The 20971-nt window shown below is 31.6% G+C and overlaps 2 protein-coding genes across 2 annotated transcripts; one reads left to right on the forward strand and one right to left on the reverse strand.

The window, feature by feature from the left end:
* The first annotated feature begins 9512 nt into the window (after positions 1–9512).
* On the forward strand, positions 9513–10402 carry LOC130823560 (polyphenol oxidase, chloroplastic-like). The gene has a single exon (XM_057688207.1). It carries the CDS (start codon positions 9681–9683, stop codon positions 10191–10193), a length of 513 nt encoding a protein of 170 aa, XP_057544190.1. The 5' UTR covers positions 9513–9680; the 3' UTR covers positions 10194–10402.
* A 2625-nt stretch (positions 10403–13027) lies between these two features.
* Positions 13028–15102, reverse strand: LOC130823561 (polyphenol oxidase, chloroplastic-like). Its single transcript, XM_057688208.1, has one exon. It carries the CDS (start codon positions 15080–15082, stop codon positions 13256–13258), a length of 1827 nt encoding a protein of 608 aa, XP_057544191.1. The 5' UTR covers positions 15083–15102; the 3' UTR covers positions 13028–13255.
* Between the last annotated feature and the right edge of the window lie 5869 nt (positions 15103–20971).

Consider the following 20971-nt stretch of genomic DNA (forward strand, 5'->3'; position numbering starts at 1 on the left):
TAAGACTTAGAGCCGCCTGAAAAATTTGGAGCCTTGTGCAAAACTTTTATTTTGCGCCTTATTTATAGTAAATATATTTATTTTATTAATAAGTTAAACATATTTCTTTTTTGATTAACTTTTTCATATACGGGAGAAAGAGGGGCTTTGTGCGGTCGATCACCTCACACACCCTCGGAGACCCCTCTATATAAGTAGATCGCTGAATTTTCTTCATCAATAGAACGTCACCAAATGCAATCAAGAAGGAATCGGAAACAATTTCTTTGTAATTTATAAAGGTAATGTTCCTTACATCCAAATGGCTAGGCATGAACAACTTGGCATTGGGGTAATGTTGCTCATATCCAAATGGCTAGGCATGAACAACTTGGCATTGAAGTAATACTCTGAACTATATATGGCTCTGGCCTCTGAACTAATAAATTTACTATCAAAAGCTCAAAAGTAAAAACAAACCAAAATTAATTTCCTGACTTAATGTAACCTTGATCTCCAGTAAAAACTAATTTTGGCAAAACAAAATTCAATTTCATGTAAAAACAAATGAACATTCAAATCAGCTGTTTATATAATCCATCATATAATCATAATTCCTAAAACAGAAAATCAAATAAGTCATCTGAACAAAATAAAACGAATGAGCATTGATTAACTAAAAGCTTAGAAAAAACAGATCATCCAAAGCGAATTCATTCATATAAACAAAGAGTCAAAATTAACAAAATGAAACATATAATTTCAATAATATAACGCATCTTGATTCTTGAAGCATCAAACCTAAAGAAGAGGAATAAAGGATTACCTGAGAAAAAAACTTAGTAGAAACCCTGGCCGCAGAAGAAAGAGACAGAGAAAGAGGAAGAGAATTATGAGAGTGCTAGGGCTTGAGAGGGCTTTAGATTGCAACAACAGTTGACTGCCCCAAATTCCCAGTCAAAAGAGTAATTAAATTTGCAAAAATCCCGTAATATGAGAGTATATCCGCCATCTCCGACTCCACCCCTGTACGTCAAATTGATTAGATTTCCCGCCATTGTTGTTGGTTCACCCTAATTTTCCCTAACAAAACCCTAAGTTTTGCAGAAAACCAAGAGAGTAGGAGGAAGAAAACTTACCCTAAATCCAGAACTTTGGAGATTCAACCATGGAGAATATTCAATATTGAAAATGTGCAGAAAAATGTCATTGTGAGAACGCAGCAAATGCAAATTTGGAGAACCTTTTCCATAATATTGCGAAAGGTAAAATTATTTTCCACATTGCGTGAAATGGAAAAGTATTTTCCACAATACCGTTCAGATGTGAGAAAAACTTTTTTTTTTAATATGACCGCTAGATGAAATGGCGGTTTTGTTTAGGAACTGAAGTAGGCCGCTAGATGAAACGGCGGTTTTCATGAATTTCAATTTTAAATATATATATATAAAGCAAACCGCCACTTGAAATGGCGGTTTTGTAGCTGTACAAAACGTCATCTGCTTCCTGTTTTGTTCACTTAATCTCATTTCTTCCTCCTTGCTTGTTGCCACTGCTCTCTTAAAAAAAATTCTTCACTCTCATTTACTTCATATTTACAATTCCTCTCATTCAACTAAACTAATCAACTACATTTTCATTTTCTCCTTCTCTACTTGTTCATTTTCATCCTCATTTAAGGTATGAATATAACCCTAATTTTTTTCAATTTGCAAATTGTTTTTTTGTTCATTATTGTTGTCATTTGAAATTATAAATACACTGATTGTTTGTTACATTCTCTTGATTTCATGATTTAAGCTTACATTTTACACATTTGTAGTTGAATTTTATGATTTGGTTTGTATGCATATAAAGTATTTGATGAAATGCTTCAATGAAAGTTTATTACTTTGTAGGGTTAGTTTAATAGTTTTAGTATATATTCATGGTATTTTTAACTTTATATTTGAATTGAATCTTCTAATAAGTGTTCTAATACCTTAATATCATAAATTCTTGTATTCACATTTACACTTCCCTTACTCACAATCAACAATAAAGTATATGTGAAATCACATGAAAAACATGCTTGTGTTTGCAGAATATGGATTATTATCCCGTTATAGTGTATTGGGGTGGGGAAGTAAGTTATACTGGATCCGATGTTGTGTATAATGGAGGATTAAATACAGTGATGTTTATCGATCGTCAGAATACTAATTTTGAGGTGTTTCATAGCAAAATCTGTAATGTAATTGGTTGTGATCGCAATTCTTTTATGTTAAAAATAGAGATGAAATATCCGATGACTGGGAAAAATATGTTAGTCCCGATTAAGAATGATGAAAGCATAAGTGCTCTTGCTTATGCGGCATCACAAGCCCCTGGAACGACAATGAAGGTTTATGTTGAATTGGTTGCAAATTTGGATAATGCGAGGGAAGTCATGAATAACATGGAACTTTCAGAATCAGGTCCTAGTGTACGCCATGATACATTCACAAAAATGTTAAGTAACCCAAATTACGTTAATGAGCACTTGGATGAGTTTACCTCTCTAACTCATTCGCGTGGCATTGGTGGTGGTGTAATGAAGACCTTTTCCACGAGTCACTTGGGTAGGCATAATGCGAACGATGTTGACTCTTTAAATCAGGAGGATGAGCATATTGATTTTGATTCAAAGGAGGATGATTACTGAAGAAAAGCTCTAGATGCAGCGATTAGAGATGGTGCTCCATCTCAAGACTGGCTTAGAATCGATGAGGTTGATCAAAGATTGATTGATGCATGGATGACCTGGAACAATGACAACTCCATGAGTGAAAATGGAGACTTTAGGATAGGGCAAGAGTTTTAGCTCCTTAGACCACCTTAAGAAGAATGTTAAAGCATGGGCGATTTCTAACAATAGAAACTTCCGTGTAATTGAGTCGGAGCCTTCAAAGTACGTTATCCAATGCCCTAATGCGGAGGATATAGGTTGTGAATAGAGGATGCGAGCTATTATGACCGCCACGGGATCATTTAAGATTGTGCGATATAAGGGTCATAATCAAGATTGCTCGGCACATTACAGTGACGACTATCCCCTCCTTAGTTCTGAATTTGTTGCTGATCTTATCGTGGATATGATCAGAGTTGATCCAGCGTTCAAGGTGAAGTCAATCGTTAATTATGTAAAAAATAAATACGGATTTGTTATAACATATAAGAGAGCTTGGTTGGCCAAAAATAAGGCTATAACAAAAGTATTTGGGGGTTGGGATAAGTCCTTTGAGGAGCTTCCAAGGTACCTGCAGGCATTAATGCAATCTAATCCAGGAAAAGTGGTGCAATGGGAAGTCCAACCGACAATGGATCCTACCAGAGTGATGTTTCAGAGAATTTTTTGGGCTTTCGGACCATCCATTAAGGGTTTTCCCCATTGTCGTCCCCTTATTTCTATAGATGGTACACATTTGTACGGAAAGTACAGAGGCACACTTATGATTGCTATGGCGATAGATGCAAATTCTCAGTTGTTCCCACTTGCATTTGCCGTTGTGGAGGGAGAGAGCAACGACACATGGGGTTGGTTCTTGGATTGTATAAAGCATTATGTCACTAAGAGGGACGGCTTATGTGTTATATCTAATCGTCACAAGGAAATTTTTCATGCAATGAATAGAGTTGGAAAAGGTTAGGAAGAGCCATTTGCATTCCATCGGTTTTGTAAACGTCATCTAGCTTCGAACGTGCATAAGAAGTTCAAAAACATAGTAGTTAAAAACTTATTTGGAAAAGGTTCTAAACAGACAAAGATTAGGAAATATAATTTCTACATGAATCGCCTTAAAGAGTTTAATGAGGACGCGTATAAGTACTTAGTGGATGGTTCTATTCTTGAGCGCCAATGGACTTTGATTCATGATGGTGGGCATCGATATGGAGTGAAAACTACAAACATGTCTGAAGCGTTCAATGGCGTAAAGAAGGGGGCCAGGTGTCTCCCAATCACTTCATTGGTTATGATGACATTCTTCCGAGTTAACGAATACTTTGCCACAAGGAGGGATTTAGGGAGAAAAAGATTAGAGAATAGACATGTGTATGCCAAGAAACCAACTGATACGATTGATAAGAATGCTGAAAAAGCACGCTTTCACGATGTTAGGATATATGACACAGTACGTGGGATATTTGAGGTCACCACTGGTTGTGGCAACAGGATAGCAGGAAAGGTGGAAAATGCTACATGGTTGACCTCACAGCAACATCATGCTCCTGTCAGAAACCAACCATTTTCAAGTTACCGTGCTCACATGTTCTTGCAGTATATCGAGCTCGTAACATTTCGTATGATGCTTTTGCGGACCCTTCATTTCACACTACAAAATACATATCCACATATAAGAAGACCTTTTGTGGTCGTGGGAGCATATTCATATAGGGAGCCTATAATTCGGACGATTCGACCCGCTGGGCAACATGATCAGGAAGATGACGCGGAAGATTTTGAACCGGTAGTAGGTTCACAGCACCGTTATGGGATGGATCCTTTAGCAGTAAGGTAGCAACACTCAATTCACTATTCAAATTCAAAATTTCACTATTTTATGATACATGAAAATATTAAACAATGTTCATTTGTTTGCAGCTGGCTTCGTGTATATCTTTCGAGGTCCCACTCCCCACATACTATTCTCTACTACAGAGACGCACTTGATCGACAACGGGACAAGCAGGTTATTAACATTTACTATTTGTATAGTTATGAATAAATTGTATATATTACTGAGTATATTGATTTCTATTACAGATGACATGGCAGCCTTACATAGCGGCTAAGATGGACGCTCTGCCACACATATGTACATCGAGCCACGAGATTTGGAGATCGCGTTGACACTTATTTGCTTTGACATCGTCGAGCTATATCTCCCGGATCGTGTCATGCGTCAATTCGATTTAGAGCAGGTTATTTTGCATGCCTGTGACACCCAACCTCAACTACATGCGATTGATCGGAGGACTGGGGACAAGAACTACGTCGTACGACATAGATCGCAGGTAGATGCATGGAATGACCGAGCATCTCGATTGGTTCGAGGAGATAACTACACCGGTCATAGCTCTGGTACGTACAAGAATTGGTACAGGCGATCTCCATATTACGCCTAACGAACACCACATTTGCGCAGCCAGAATCACATTACCATCCGACATCTACGTTACTGGTACGTCTTCTTTTAACACTCATAACATATAGTAATATTTTTATGTGATTCTTTTAACAATATAATGATAACATATAGGCTGAGCGCATCCGATCGGTGCTCATACAATGCAATGACACAATTCACGGGGCCGCTACATCTCCAGTTGATGTGGGGTATGGGCTATGTTCTCAGACCCTTGGCTCCATTAACGCGTCATTGACCGACGCATTGAGTCAGGCGGGGTATGAGTACCTCATTCCGACTCCACCCATCATTGGCGAGGTGGATGACACATTCCACACTCCTTCTCCACGGAGTTCGACCCACCGAGGTAGCTCTTCCGGAGGATCAAGTACTCGGTCCACAAGAGGCCGCGAACGTTCATCTACTCGAGGTCGGTCTTCCAGATCCCTATCGACATCCGGTGCTATGTCGCCATTCATTCCTCCAGCTTCCATGACCACTCCTCCTCCACATCCATCTCCTCCGCAAAGGATCATCACATATCAGCGTGCTAGTCAACGACGATCTCCTGCTCTTAATGTCATTGCATGACGAGTATACACCATCATCATCCACCGGTGCGCACAACAAAAGGGGTCGGGGATTATAGTTTAACAAACTTTGTATCAACTTATATGATTTGAACTTCTTGTATCACTTTCCATGATTGTAATATATCTTCGTATTATTTTCATAATTAATGTTTTCAAATCAAGCTGGTTCGTAGTTGATTATTATGGAATAGATGGTATTGAACTAGTTTAATGCAGGTTGTGCTAACATTATGGGAATTGAAAGAAAAAAGTAAAATGCTGGACGAGCACAGAGCAAACCGCCACATGAGATGGCGGTTTACCAGGACAAAACGGCCAAATGAGATGGCGGTTTGCCCTAACCAAACCGCTACATCATGTGGCGGTTTACTGGTTAATGCAAACCGCCATCTCATTTGGCGGTTTTGCCTGGAATATTTATAAAAAAAAAAAAATTGCCACGTGAACGATATTGTGGGAAATACTTTTCCATTTCAGGCAAAGTGGAAAATATTTTTTCATTTTTGCAATATTATTGGAAAAGATTCAAATTTGGATTGTATCTTTAAAAAAACAATTCATATTTATTATTAGTATTGTTTGTCTTACAAATATGATATAAATAAGTATTGTTTGTATTTTTTGTTTAAACAAATAATATAAATAATATTATTTGTATCGTTTTATTTAACAAATGATATATATAAGTATTATTTGTATATTTTATTTTACAAACGATACAAATAATACATTATTGGTATCTTTTATGTAATTATAATATACAAATAAAGTTATTTATATCTTTTGCTAAAATAAAATATACAAATAGTACTATTTGTATATTTTATTACAATTCGTCTTGTATAAAACCGTCTCATAGTGAGACGATCTCAATACAAGAACTCTATAAGCTAAAAGTTTCTACTATTGAGTTATTTAACTCTTGTATGAAGCATATCTTACGGTGAAATTGTTTCATACAAGAATTTGAGATTTTATTTTAATAAAAGATACAAATAGAAGTTATTAATGAGATAAAGTTAGCAAGACATTTGACAATAGTATACTTATAATTAGCAAGACATTTGATAAGTGATAAGTGGTTGATGAATAAATAAAGTTAAAATATAGCGTTTTTTTTTTCTTACTATTTATCGATTAGTAAAAATTCATAAACATTGATTGAATTGGAAACAAGCTATCATTTATATTCTCTTTGCTTTTTTAATGTTCTCCTTCAAAAATTGTGGGAGAAACCAATGAAAGAGCATCTTTACAAGAGAGGAAAAACTTTGCAATAGGGAAAGAAAAGTAATAAGACATAATTGAAATACACGTGAAAGATATGAAATAATGATCCATTTTAGTAGAATAGGTTATAGGTATTTCTATACATTTTGAATATACTATGAATAAATTGAAAATTTTTTAAATGTCGTAGAATAAAATTTAAAAGATGGAAAGAGATATTAAAGAGTTAAGATAGCTAGTGAGAGTGAAAATAAAAGAAAAACACAAGTATTTAAGATTAAAAAATAAAATGAATAGTTAGTTAATTAGTAATTGCTCAAAGCCTATATACTTCACTTTTTAAGGATGTGTAGTTATATATTTTTTATTATGTTTGTGAGGTGCACTTTATATGTATTGGTTGGATAGTACAATAATACAAATTATTTAGAATATAAATTTTGTTTTGAGGTCGTCTCATTAAAATACGATTTCTCACAAAAATAAATCTTTATTAGTTTATTAGTTACTGTTCAAGCAATTGGAGAATGGTAATGGGAATTGAATAACTAGTGTAATTTTGGTTGAAAAATCTCTTGGTTACCTTGATGGTCATGCTTGTCCAATTTTAATCATCTCATTTTCTTCATGAAATTCATTCCAATATATTACCTTTGGAAGAGGTGGTATTAGGTGGTAATGAAAATTTGTAAACAAAAAAACTTTTTTGTGATCAAAGTTTCATTACCATAGTAATGATATGAAACTTTTGATAAAACTTTACACTATAAATCATTTTCATTACCACCATTTAATACCACTAACTAAACGGACCGTAAGAGTTCTTAGTAGTTTAACAGTTATATTGCTCGAGTGATATAGCATTTGTTGGGCTTACACATTTGATCCTTATTGGAGAGTCATCTATAACCATGTTACAAATACTTGTGAGAGACGGTCTCTCTGAAAGACCATTTCTAATTGAACCGGCTCATTATATATTTTTAAAATATTGTAAGTAGACATTAAGAATAATGCGAGTAGACATTTAAGATATTGAAAGTAGGCATTAAGAATACTGCAAGTAAGCATTAAGAATAATGTAAGTAGTCATTAAGAATATGATAAGTAGGTATTAATCTTTAACGTATAGGCTTGAGATACGTCTCTTAAAGAGACTAGCTATAACCACGTTTGCTTGATGAGTTTTCTTACAAAAATCAATTATTAGTAGGTAAAGTAGTCCACTTAATTATGAGTTGGTCATTCTCTAACACTCCCCTTTTGAGTGAAAATTTAAATTAAATAAGCAAAATAATATAAAAAAGTCAAATAATAAATAATGTTTTAAAATATTTTCCAAAGTAAGCACTTTTTTTCCAGAGTTGAGATTTGGGGAACAAAGAAGGCGGGTCAAAAAAAAGTCAAGTTCTTTATTTGCTGTTACTAACAGCGAACAAAGGTTTTACTTGGTCGAACAGGGACAAACCTTTATTCACTAGTAACAGCGAACAAAGGCTTGACCTTGATTGACCAGGTCTTCTTTGTTCGCAGTTACTACAAAGACCTGGCAAAAAAAATTCAAAGTCTTTGATTCGCTGTTAGTAACAACGAACAAAAAATTTGACTTTTTTTACCAACCTCTGTGTTCGCTGTAACCCAAACCTCAACTGTAGGAAAAAAGTGCTTACTTTGTGAAATATTTTAAAACATTACTTATTTTTGTTTTTTTTAATAATTTGTTGCTTAATTCATTCAAATTTTCCTTTTAAGTGGCATTATTTTTTTGAACTCACTTGGTCATCGGGTTTTAAAAACCCGTCAATCATACATAATCCCTTCTAATATATATCATGTTATAAGAAATTAACTCGACCAAAAACTTATACTTATAGTCAAAATTTTAAACTTATGATCAATGCTTTAAATGATAGAAATATTATATACAATAATTCACTATTCTTATGTCATCAAATATTTTTTAAATACAACCATAAATATAAAATTCCAAGACGGTGAGTGGTGGAGCTACTACATCTAGACATGTCGGGCATGTATATTATAATAATAGTTGTAAAAAGTCCAAAGATAATAAAATTTTGCAAACACTAAAAGATAAACATAGAATATACATAATAAGTATGTATTATATGACTCAATAAAACTTTTCAAATTATATAGTGCAAATTTAATAATAGAAATTATTTATGTTTAGTGGCGGAAAAAAAGGAGTTTTAAGATAGTTAAATTACATCATTTAAATTTAAGAAAAAACAAATAGTAGAAGTATTTGTGTGTAAGTAAGGTTGAGTTGTTATCTTTTAATCATTAGGTCTTTGGTTACAATCACTTCTATTTTTTCACAATTCTTGTATAAATTATAATAGACCTTTTAAATTGACTTATCTCACAGTGAGACAGTTTCGTACAAAAGGAACTGTTATTTTTTTTTTATTCACACTACTTTTACTTAAAAAAAAAAAAAAAAAAAAAAAAAAACCTTTTTACCATTTACCTATTTTTATCCTTTCACATGACATCAATTATTTTTTTTTCTAGAACCTACCCATTATATTCCATTGTAACATTAACATTCATTTGCCTCGAGATTAATCCAACAACACACCCAAATACAAAATCCAATTCCATCTAATAAACACATGGAAATTTTAAGAATGGTGTGTTAGCCTAGTGTATCATTATTTCATTTTCATTACATATATGCAGGTAGGATAAATTTTTTGTCCCAATAATGTGTAGCAATTCTCCGGTCTACCAAAAAAAAATGGAATTCCCAACACAATTGAACAAAGTGGTACGCACAAACGTGAGCAGACCAAAAAAAACTGATCAAAAAGATCATGATCATGATCAAGAAGAAATATTGATAATAGATGTTGAGATTCAAAGATGTGATGAATATGTAAAGTTTGATGTTTATATAAATGATGAAGATGATAAAGTTCCTTCTAAGGAAAATCAAGTCAAAACTGAGTATGCTGGGAGTTTTGTAAATGTTCCTCATCATCATCATAGTCATAGAATCAATGATAATGATCATCATGATGATCATAAGATGATGATGACTTCTTTGAAGTTGGGTTTGAGTGAATTGATTGAAGATTTAGGAGCTGATGATGATGATGATGACGTTATAGTAAGTTTGATTCCTAAATCTGGGATTGATAATGTTGTTATTAAGGGTATCAAGCTAAGATTGAATTTGCTTCTTGATGTTTTGTATAACTCACCGCATTGTTGTTAAAATCGCGATTCTGATCCACGATTTTACAATTTTATGATCCAAAAACATGTTAACGATTTAAATCGTAGGTCGAATCTTGAAGTTGTAGAATCTTACGATTTTAGTTGGAATAATATTTTTAGAGGTAGAATCATAACACGATCCCACGATTTAACGATCCGATTCTACTAATTTAGTATCGTTAAATAAATTTTCTTATGTACAATCTTTCTCTAATCCCTTTCACATATATAAATAAATTTCAAATGTTATATCATGAAAACTATTAAAAAAATAAATTACTTAATTGGTATAAAGATTTAAACTAATTATTAAAAAGTTTTCTTTACATTCTTAAAAATAAAGTCAAAGAAACTTCAATTCATAAATTTAGACTTTTGAAATGGATAAAAGGATAAGATACTAGATATTTAAATATATTTAAGTTTATTTGTAGAATCGTACGATTCTACGCTCCGATTCTACCGATCTGATTCTACCTCTGTAACGATTCTAAGAAGAATCCCGATTTTAACAACTTTAACTGACCGCATTTCTCTATCACTCTCTTTCAAAGGGTACAGGTATGATCTAAATTAACTATTAAATTTCTTCATTCAAACCTTATTTTCAAGCGAAATATTAAATTGATGATGATGATCTTATACGACTAGAACTCTAGAACTATTCAAGAGTTACTAAAATATGTATGGATGTAAAATAATGGTTAAATTTCTAGTATGTTAGTTTTTCTTTTGTGGTATAGATTTTGAAGAATAAGTTGAATTTTATTACTCTTTTCATTTTAATGACTTTGTCCTAAATTTTTATTTGTTCATTTCACTTATATTATCCCATTTTTTTAATTATTAGGTTATTTTTACAATATTACTCTTATTTTACCTTACTTTTAAGTGGTCCTTTTTCCTTTTCTTGTCCTTTACTAATAATTTAACAAATTATGTACTACTTTATATTAGTCCCCTCCACTTTCTTAAACTTTGTACCCAAATGAGACAAAGTCATTGAAATGGAGTGAGTACTTGCTTGTAAATATCTTATTTGGGGTTTGATCATATAAATGTATAGTAACAATATACTTTCTCCGTTTTGAAATTACTCGCTACATAAGCTTTTGGCACTATTCATCTTTCATGCTTATTTTATATATTATGACTAATGCGTAAGAAAAAATATAGTCAAGTGAGATGTTATTTAAATCGTCTAATCTCATACTTTCACAGTAGTAATTTTTGTAATTTTTAGACATGCATAATTCAATATATAATTGATCAAAAAAACATATTAGGTTGCGTAAAAAGTTAAATGTAGCAAGTATAGTGGGACGGAAAAAGTAAAATAATACAATCCTACGTTTCTTTAAAAATAAATTATAGAAATAATATAACTATTAGAAAGACAAGGGATGGTAATTTTTGTTGGGTCCATCAGTCATGAATGATCCAGTATAATATTATGCGCTTTAGATTGAGTATGCATGGATTTATTATAGGCATCATACTCATTTATAGTTGAATCACTTATATATTTCTCAACAATTTCTTAATTTTATGTTGTGGCACTTGAACCATTCCTCCCTCAGATGAAGGACCACATCCCCACGTAAATAAAAGCCAAAAAAATACACTTAGAAGGTGTTTGGTATAGAAAATTAAGGAGTTAGAAACGGATTCGCTTAAGGCAATCCATTAAAGTTTGTTTGGTTTGTATTATTGTTAACCGATTCCGTTATAGTAGAGTAACAATTACCCTTAGATTGTTACTGCACAGTTATGAGGAGAAATAGATTTGTTATTAGCTTCCTTGATTTTGAATCTTCAGTTTCTCTCTTATACAACACAACAAACAACCTTCTAGCATTTAATTCTCCATCCTCCATCATCGAACACAGACTGCAACCATACAACAACTTTTGTTTGCTTGTTCTTGATGTCACCACCATTGTTGAAGCCAATCATATCTATCTCTTTGCTACTTTGGCCAATTGAAAATGAAATCCAACTTCTTTCTTCTCTGATTTTGAAGAATTTGATGAGTATGTTATAAAAAGAGGATGTTAATTCAATTTAGGATAAGGTATGACAATTGTATTGAATTGACAGAAGCTATTAAAAATTAAAATTCAAATTAATATGTTACAATTGAAATCCATCAACTGAAATTCAAAGATGAATTCCTGGGACAAAATTGTAAAAGAAGAAATGTGTCTTTTACTTCAATTATTGTAGTGGTATGTTGTGGTTGAGTAATGGTGGGAGATTAAGAGGTTGTGTTGTGGGGAGGTTGATGTGAGGGTGCTTAGACTGGTTACCGAAAATAAATTGAGGTGTTTATTCGTGTTTTTTCAATCCTGTTACTGTTCTTCATACCAAACACTCATTAATGATAACGCTTATCGTTATCCTTACTCTTCTCTATCCATTCCCTTTCCATTACATTTACATTTCTCATACTAAACACCTCCTTAGTGTACTTGATTACTTTTAGCGAGTGAATTGTAGCAAATTCATTTAGATAGTCAAAAATAAAAATTATAGTAAATTATCTCTGCTACCTAAATTCAGAAACTTCTATCCGGCATGCATACCTATTCGGATGTTCGACTCGACTAAACTATGTAAAAATTTGTTTAAAAATAAAGAGTTTAATTGTATGTCCGACTATTAAGCATTAGACATAAGTAGTTTAGTGAAAATGAAAGGTATAATAAGTAATAACATACATAGATAGTTGAGTCAAAAAGTATCTAAGTGTATATCCGATTATTAAGCATTTGATATAATTAAATAGTTGAGTTAAAATGAATAAAAAGACCAAGTGTTAACATCAATACATAAATTTAAAGTAGCGATAAAGATAAACTCAATAAAACAAATAGAGCATTTAACAATGTAAAAACTTAAAATCCATCACTTAAAAAGACAACTATTTTTGTCTAGCATGACATATTCCAATAACATGGATACCAATTCAAGCAAATAAATATTAAAAAAAAATAATAATAATACAGTCTCTCATTAGAGTAAATATTTTTACTAATCATAAACAATTTTTTTTAGAACTTAATCAGAAAGAAACTCAATCCTTACATCCTTAATAACCATAGAATCACATCCTGTACGCGGAACAAAAATAACATCGATTCCTTCATCATCATCAGCACCCAAATCTTCAATAAGATCAGTTAACCCTAATTTTAAACTAGTCTTCAACAATTCCGCTTCTTTCCCACCATGCTTATGTTTATGTGGAACATTCACGAAACTTCCAGCATATTCCGTCCTAACACGATTCTCCTTAGTAGGATATTCATCTTTGTCATTTACGTACACATCGAATTTTGAGTAAACATCTTTTTTAACCTCAATATCGATTACCAAAATCTCTTCTTCTGCCTCTTTCTCTTCTAAACTCCTCGATTTTTTTGGCCTTTTTAAGTACGTTCTTATAATATGGTCTAGGGTTTTTGGATAAGTCAATGTTGGTACGTTGACTTCCTCTGCCGAAACTTTTTTTTCTGTTGAGGTTATCCTTTTCAAAGATTTTTTTGTTTTTGTTTGTTTCGGTTTGGGTTTGGATTTAAGCCAGGGCAAATCCATTGGTTGATAATCATAACCTAGTTTTTTTGTATCTAAACAATCTCGCACATAGATTTTAACAGGTTCAGCATTTTCATTATAGAAATAATAAAAGGAATTTAAAAAATCTTTTTCTTTAAAATCCTTATTTTTTTTGGACAAGTTTCTCCAAATAGACCATGTCCTATCCACATTAGCATGATGTGCATAGAAAATTGGATCTCGTCCTGCTGAGTAGAAGTTACCCATATCCTCCCACATGGGATTACTTGGGTTACCCGTCCAGTTATGGACCGTGGCATGTGGTTGGTTCTCTAAGGATCCAGCACCCGGATTTGGTTTATCACCAGCTCGATATGGATTTCCCATAAACAAACTCGGTTTTTTTGCATTGGAAACCATTTGACGATACATCACGGAAAGATTTAGAGCGATTTGATCGTCTTTCGGTAAGTTGTTATCTAGACCCGGTCCATCATAGCTGAGATCCGTGACCATTGGAGGAAGATGGGTCGGGTTTCGTAACCCATCAAAGAAAGGAGAATTTTGGTTATTATAAAGAGAAGGCAAAGTCATCCCATCTGGATGATCCCAATTCCAATATGGAATAGCAAATGTGGGGTCATCAATCAATTTTCCTAAGATTTTTTCATAGAAATAAAGGTAAGCCCTGTGAAATGGAAAAAATAACCAAGATCCATGGACCTGAAGATCCAGATCCGGTAACCCGACTTGATGGTATCCACCATTACAATAAGCACAATGCACGTTAGCTTGTTGGATATGACTACGAGGATCAGTCTCAGGAAGAGCTTTCATTAAGGCAAGGGCTTTTGAATACTTCTCTAAGTATTTGTCATCGACTAAATGGGCTGCCGGACGAATCCTTAATTCATTAGAATTGGTTTTAGGAAGTTTAAACTCTACAAATTGTGATGGTTTTGGTGGGCAACAATCTAAGGGTTTTCCATTATCTAATTTGGATGGCCCACATTGGGTAGCATCCGGTGCGGTTGGTGCAGCTAATGTGGGGTACGTACCACAAAAAGTGGTAGTCGCCCCACATAGACCACCAAGCCCAATAAGTACACTCCTTCTATCTAATTTAGAATGGGGGTCGTTGTTTTTTGTTGCATCGCATAACATTTTAGGTGTAATATTTTGAGATTGGGTTAATATGTAGGATGGAAATCGAAAGGATTTTGATAAAATAGGGTTTATTGGGATGGAGGAGAAATTGTTATTGGTTGTAGTAGTGCTAGTTGAGGGAGAAAATGTGGCCATTGGTAATATTTGTGTTTTGGTATACATGGAATTAAATAAAAGAAAGGAAGTGTCACAACATTTATAGTATCACAAACTCACTATACACTAGGCGGCCTTAGTAAGCTTGAACTGATGCAACTAGTGAAAATGGCTCACATCCGGAATTTGATCCATACATACTTTATCTTATGTTATTTAATGAATTTGCTATATTTTGAATTTTGAAAATGCTTTTATACTTTTTAAATTTGTTTTTCTTGACATTTGGAAGTACGAAAAGTTTTTTTGTTTCTAAGTTGTGTCGACCTTTCAGGTAATCGCTATTTATTAAAAAGGCGATAAATATTTATTTGTCTCTTTTTGGTCGTCGTTATTTTTACGTTTCTTGTAGTGAAAGTTGAATATGAAATGAGTATTTGATAATGGCTTTTATATTAGTTCTTTTTATTGGCTTTTGACTAGTTTACTTTTTTCTTATAAATAACCAACAACTAATATTTAACTTTACCAAATATTTTTCAAAAAAAACTGAATTATATAATTAATTAATTAATTCAATTAGTTTAAAAGCCAATAAAAATATTCAATATTTTCAACTAATTAAATAAATCAACATTTTAAACTGTCATAGTCAAACAACCCGGAGGCTTGAGCCTCTTGGCTGCTAAGCTGCCATAAAATTAAAATTTTGCAATTTGCACCGCCGATCGCTAATTATTGTGGACAGATATTTAGCAAATCTCGTGTATGGTCCCCATTATTATTTTGTGAGACTGTACGTGACAAATAAAATAGAAGTAATACTCTTATTTGTTTATTAATTATTGCTCCTAATCATGATTTACTTGATGAATTAAATTATTTATGGAGTATTTTTTTTTGATAGCTACACTTTTCACAATCAATTCTAACATAAAATAGAGAATTATAGTTGTGTTAAAAAAACCAAAATAATATATTTAATATTATTACCGGTTCTCAAAATACAATCCAAAATAGAGAACGATCGAAGAAAGAGAACAGATCTTCAAAAGAGTAATTAGTGATGGATTAATAATTTTTAAAGTGTAATATTTAAATATTAAATAATTAAATCGAATAAGTATGCAAATTAAAAATTAAGTTATACCTTCACTACATCAAAAAAAAATACTTAAAGGACTTTAAGATTTGATACAATATATATTTTGAATCTTCGACTACTGACTTTATTTAATTGAGATGATAATAACGTAATTTGTTGAAATAATTGCCAAGATCGATATAAAGCTAAGAACTTTGATGAACGATACAAAAACAATGAACTAAACAATGTTTGAAAATGTAAAACTTGCAAAGAGAAACAAAAATTTAAGGAGGTTCACCCAATGATGGTTACGTCCTCCATCGTGTGTAGTTTCTGTTTATATTATATCAAAGGAGTATAAAATATTCTTACAAGTGAAGTATTACAATTGAGTAAAAGATAAAATCAATAGACTATGTTTTTGGCTTAGGGGTTGTGTTTGATGTGTTTTATGTGTGTATGAGAGCTCTCTATTTATAAAAGATATCACACTAAGTACCATTAAGTACATTAAAGCTATGAATAAATGATAATAAAACAGCCCCAGGTACTTGAAAAGTCAAAAACAGCATCCTAGGAGTATCAGAAACATCGCTCGACCAAAACAGGGGCTCGCTCGGTCGAGCGGGCTACAGGAAGTTTTTGGTTACGTTCTGTCTGCTCGCTCGACCCACCATGAAGCTCGCTCGATCGAGCGAGCTGATCGAACGGCACTTCAGAGGGCTTCTGACAGCATTGCTCGACTTGCATAGTAAAACATCTTGAATTAAACATTTGCACTTCTTCATTAAGTCTCATAACTCTCATGAATATAACTCACACTTCATTACCTCATTAATTCATACTTCTAATCACCATTATAAACCACAATCATCAAGACTCAACTTAATATACTCACATTAAATGCACACATCAATTGTACACTCAAGTCAAACCATTCATGATATCATCCATGACATTTGTAGTTTTTCAAATCTAATTAATGACACAATATAGTAATATAATCTTGACAAATAAAGAAATAAATGGCATGAGCCAATATAGAAAGATTAATATTAAATGGAAAAAAAGAAGAAAAAACAAATAAAAGTCTGCCTACTAGCCATCACTACATAAATATTAATATTAAATGGAAAAAAGTTAACTAACGTTCTAGTTTGTTGACCGTTTGTTAAAAAGGACAATTACATATTTAAAATACTATATTAGAAAACAAATTAAAAGATAGAAATAATATAATATATGAAAAATCATCTAGAATAATTCAATTTTTGTATGATTTTCGTATAATAATTCCACCTATTAATTAATCATGAATAATCCCAACTTGGGTATTTGCCTAGAGTAAACTTGGGAACCTGATGACCTACTATAGTAGGTAATTCAATAAAAAAGTAAATTGAAAATTAATTTAAAATTAGAGAAAAATTAAAAATTTACATAAAAATTTCTAAATAATAAAAAAATCAAAATTTTTAAACATTTTTTAAATATTTTCCGACATTTTATTTTAATTTATCTTTTTTTAAAAAAAACTCGCTATAGCAAGTCATCCGGTTACCGGGTTTACTTTATGATTCTTCTAAGAAAATCACGAATAGGTTGGATATTCTAGATAATTTTTCCTATAATATATTTAAAGTATAATTTACATGGTTATTAGAATCCCGATTCTGATCTACGATTCTATGATCTTACGATTCAAAAGTAAGTGATCGATCCGAATTGTAGGTAGAATCTTAATGTAGTAGAATTGTGCGATCCTACTTAGCTCAAGAATTTAGGTGGTAGGATAATAACGATTCTACGATCCAACGATCCGATCCTAATTCGGCAGTTAGAATTGTGAAATATCTTCATATAATAAAGATTTCACTTACGTATAAATATATATTTAAAATAATTATATTAATATCTTTATAAAATTTAAATTTTTCTTGATTCGCAGTTTAAAAATAATCATTAAAATTATTTTTATCAAAATTTTATAGATGAAGTCAAACAAGTTTCTATAAAACTTAAAAAGAGAACAAATATAATTGATAATTAATAATCTAAAGCACATTAATGCATATTTGTAGGATCACACGATCTTACGATTCGATTCTATCGATTTCGATCCTATCCCTTCAACGATCTTAAGTAGAATCCCGATCCTAATAATTATGATAATTTAGTGATATTTGTAAAATTTTATGTTATATTAAGTTATATATGCTTATTAACAAATACCCAATAGCATTCGTTAACAATATCCATATTAAATTGTCATCTTAAAAGATGAATATCCATATTATCTATCAATGTTAGATCTTGACATTTTATATCAACTAGTTTAATTTTTCATTCAAATAGAGGAAACATCTTTAATTTTCAGTCGATATAATCATCTTTTAACTAAAATATTTGTTGATTGGATAGATAAATAAATGTTAAATTTAATTTAGAGTGTTTGAAGAATTTTGCAAACGAACGCCCTGGAGAATTTGTTAAAGAGGATATATTACCTAGCTATTATAACATAAAATTTAGTACTATCACTAAATCACGCTGTGAATAATTTTATTTTTTATTTTATTTTTATATTTACTATTTTAAATATATTGTTGTTCTTATTTTACTTATAAATACACTTTTATATTTTCTTGAGTTTGCTATACAATTAGATGACTAATATAAATTAGGAATTTAAATTATATAAATGGAAATAAAAAAGAAAAAAAGTTTTGCTGATGAGAATTAAACGAAGTAAAAAAATCATAGTAGTTTAAGTAGGATGGACAAAAGTAAAAATTATAGCAAGTTTAAAGGAGTATTTCTCCGTATCCAATTGGGCTATAATGGCAAGTTGGCAGCCGTGAGTATACAAACATAAACTATCGGTTGATTGTTATTTAGGACTGTGGTGAGCTAGATTGTCCAACTAAATTGATAAAAGAATTATTTTTTTGTTAAAATTTTTACTTTTTGTTGTTTAATGTTGAATTTGACGCTTTCAATACTAAAACACCCAATTTAATAGATTAGAAGTCACCTTATGGGGATTATTTTTAAACCGAGGGACTATTTGGCCGTATCTTCTTTTATAGGTATGAGTAGTCGTTTTTTTTTCTTCCCTAAACCCGTGTTATAGATTTCTTTGAGCAAGATACATCGAGTACGATGGTGATAATCATGATGAATCACTTTGATTTTGTCCCCAAATTCTCAAATGAGACGGTCACTCAGTCATACCATATTTATTGATTAACATGATATATTGATCACTTATAATCTTAAAGTAATCACTTATTATTTTAATGTGATTATTTTTTATAGTCTTAAAGTTAAAGTGATCATTTATAACTTACAAGTTATAAATTTAAAGTGATCACTTGTAATCTTAGAATAATCAATTATAAAAATAAGATGATTATTTAAACCCTTCTCATAATATACAATCTCATATTAAGATGATTATTTAAACCCTTCTCATAATATACAATCTCATATAAGACGAGCTGAAATTTGCACTTTTCATAAGAGTTGCTCGATTACAAAAGGGGTAGCAACCGTGGGCTCTTCAGTATGTTCGCTGCAGACCAGATACAAACAGAATTGGGTGGCTTAGTAGCAGACCAGCCCTCGGTCTTCCTTTTTATTAGGCAATAATTGAATAAAATGAATTTTGTAAAAAATTTAATTTCTAAAATAAATACCTTCATGTCCGAGTTTAAGGTCGGGTTTGTTCGTTGTTACTAACAGACAACAGTGAACAAGAGAAAAAAAATTTGCCACGACTTTATTTGTTATTAAACAGGTAATAAGATAATGTCATGGTGTTTAAAAGGACAAAAATAAACAAATAGTGTACGCTGTTATCAACAACAAATATTTTTTTTGTCTTTTCTAACGTTATTACATAGTTTCCCTTTTGTTTGCAATTTGTAACAACGAACAAAGTCGTAATAATTTTTTTTCTCTTGTGCACTGTCGTAACAGCGAACAAACTAGACCTTAAATGAGGACAAGAAATTTCTTTTTTTAAGAATTGAAATTTTGAAAATTTTTATTTTAAGAAAATTATTTTTTTCATCAATGGGCTTTAAGGCGTCCACTCAAATACAAAATGGACCTCTTACTATCAGACAGCCCACAATCTTTTTTTAATTGGATGGCCTGCTTTTGTTGCGAGTGTAGCTTCTGTTCGGAATTTGGTTGCTTGATAAATTATTTTTTCAAAATTTTTCCAACCGATTAGACGGTAGTTTTAATTCCTCTAGTTCACTTTTAAGAAATGTCTCCTACATAAATTAAATAACTTAATATTATATCTATAAATTTGATGTCGTCTTACTTGAAACGGTCTCTCACAAGTCACAAGAGTAATTGCTTATTCATTATGATGATGTTGATAAATATATCATTAAACTTTCTGGCGAAATGACAATAGTCAAATCCAACATACAAAAATATTTGTAACACCAACGCATATTAACGATCTAAAAGATTGAGTGGATCCAACATTATCTACAAATTGTTGAACCATTTATGATCTCATCTCATATACATATCAACATTATCTTCTTAATCCTTGAAATATTTTGTCTAGAGTTAATTTATTTTTCTAACAAATTTGTAGAAATTTTAATTTAGGTCTCATGAATTATTTCAAATCAATTTTGGTTAGTTGTTGGAATCAATTTAGTATGAAATTAAAAAAAAATTCTCCCTTTTCTCACAAAAAATTATCCTTTATTTCAGGCTAACACAAAGAAACTCCAAGTATAACTACAATGTAAAGAATAAACAACAAATGTTACTTTTTTTTCTCGGCAAATCATGAGGATGTTTACTTGTGTTCAGATATTAGATGTTACTCCCTCCGT

Source organism: Amaranthus tricolor, chromosome 9 (assembly GCF_026212465.1).
Source record: "Amaranthus tricolor cultivar Red isolate AtriRed21 chromosome 9, ASM2621246v1, whole genome shotgun sequence".
NCBI lineage: Eukaryota > Viridiplantae > Streptophyta > Magnoliopsida > Caryophyllales > Amaranthaceae > Amaranthus > Amaranthus tricolor.

Coding starts and splice junctions, on each gene's coding strand:
- LOC130823561 (XM_057688208.1), bottom strand. CDS start 15,082: ATGTATACCAAAACACAAATATTACCAATGGCCACATTTTCTCCCTCA.
- LOC130823560 (XM_057688207.1), top strand. CDS start 9,681: ATGTGTAGCAATTCTCCGGTCTACCAAAAAAAAATGGAATTCCCAACA.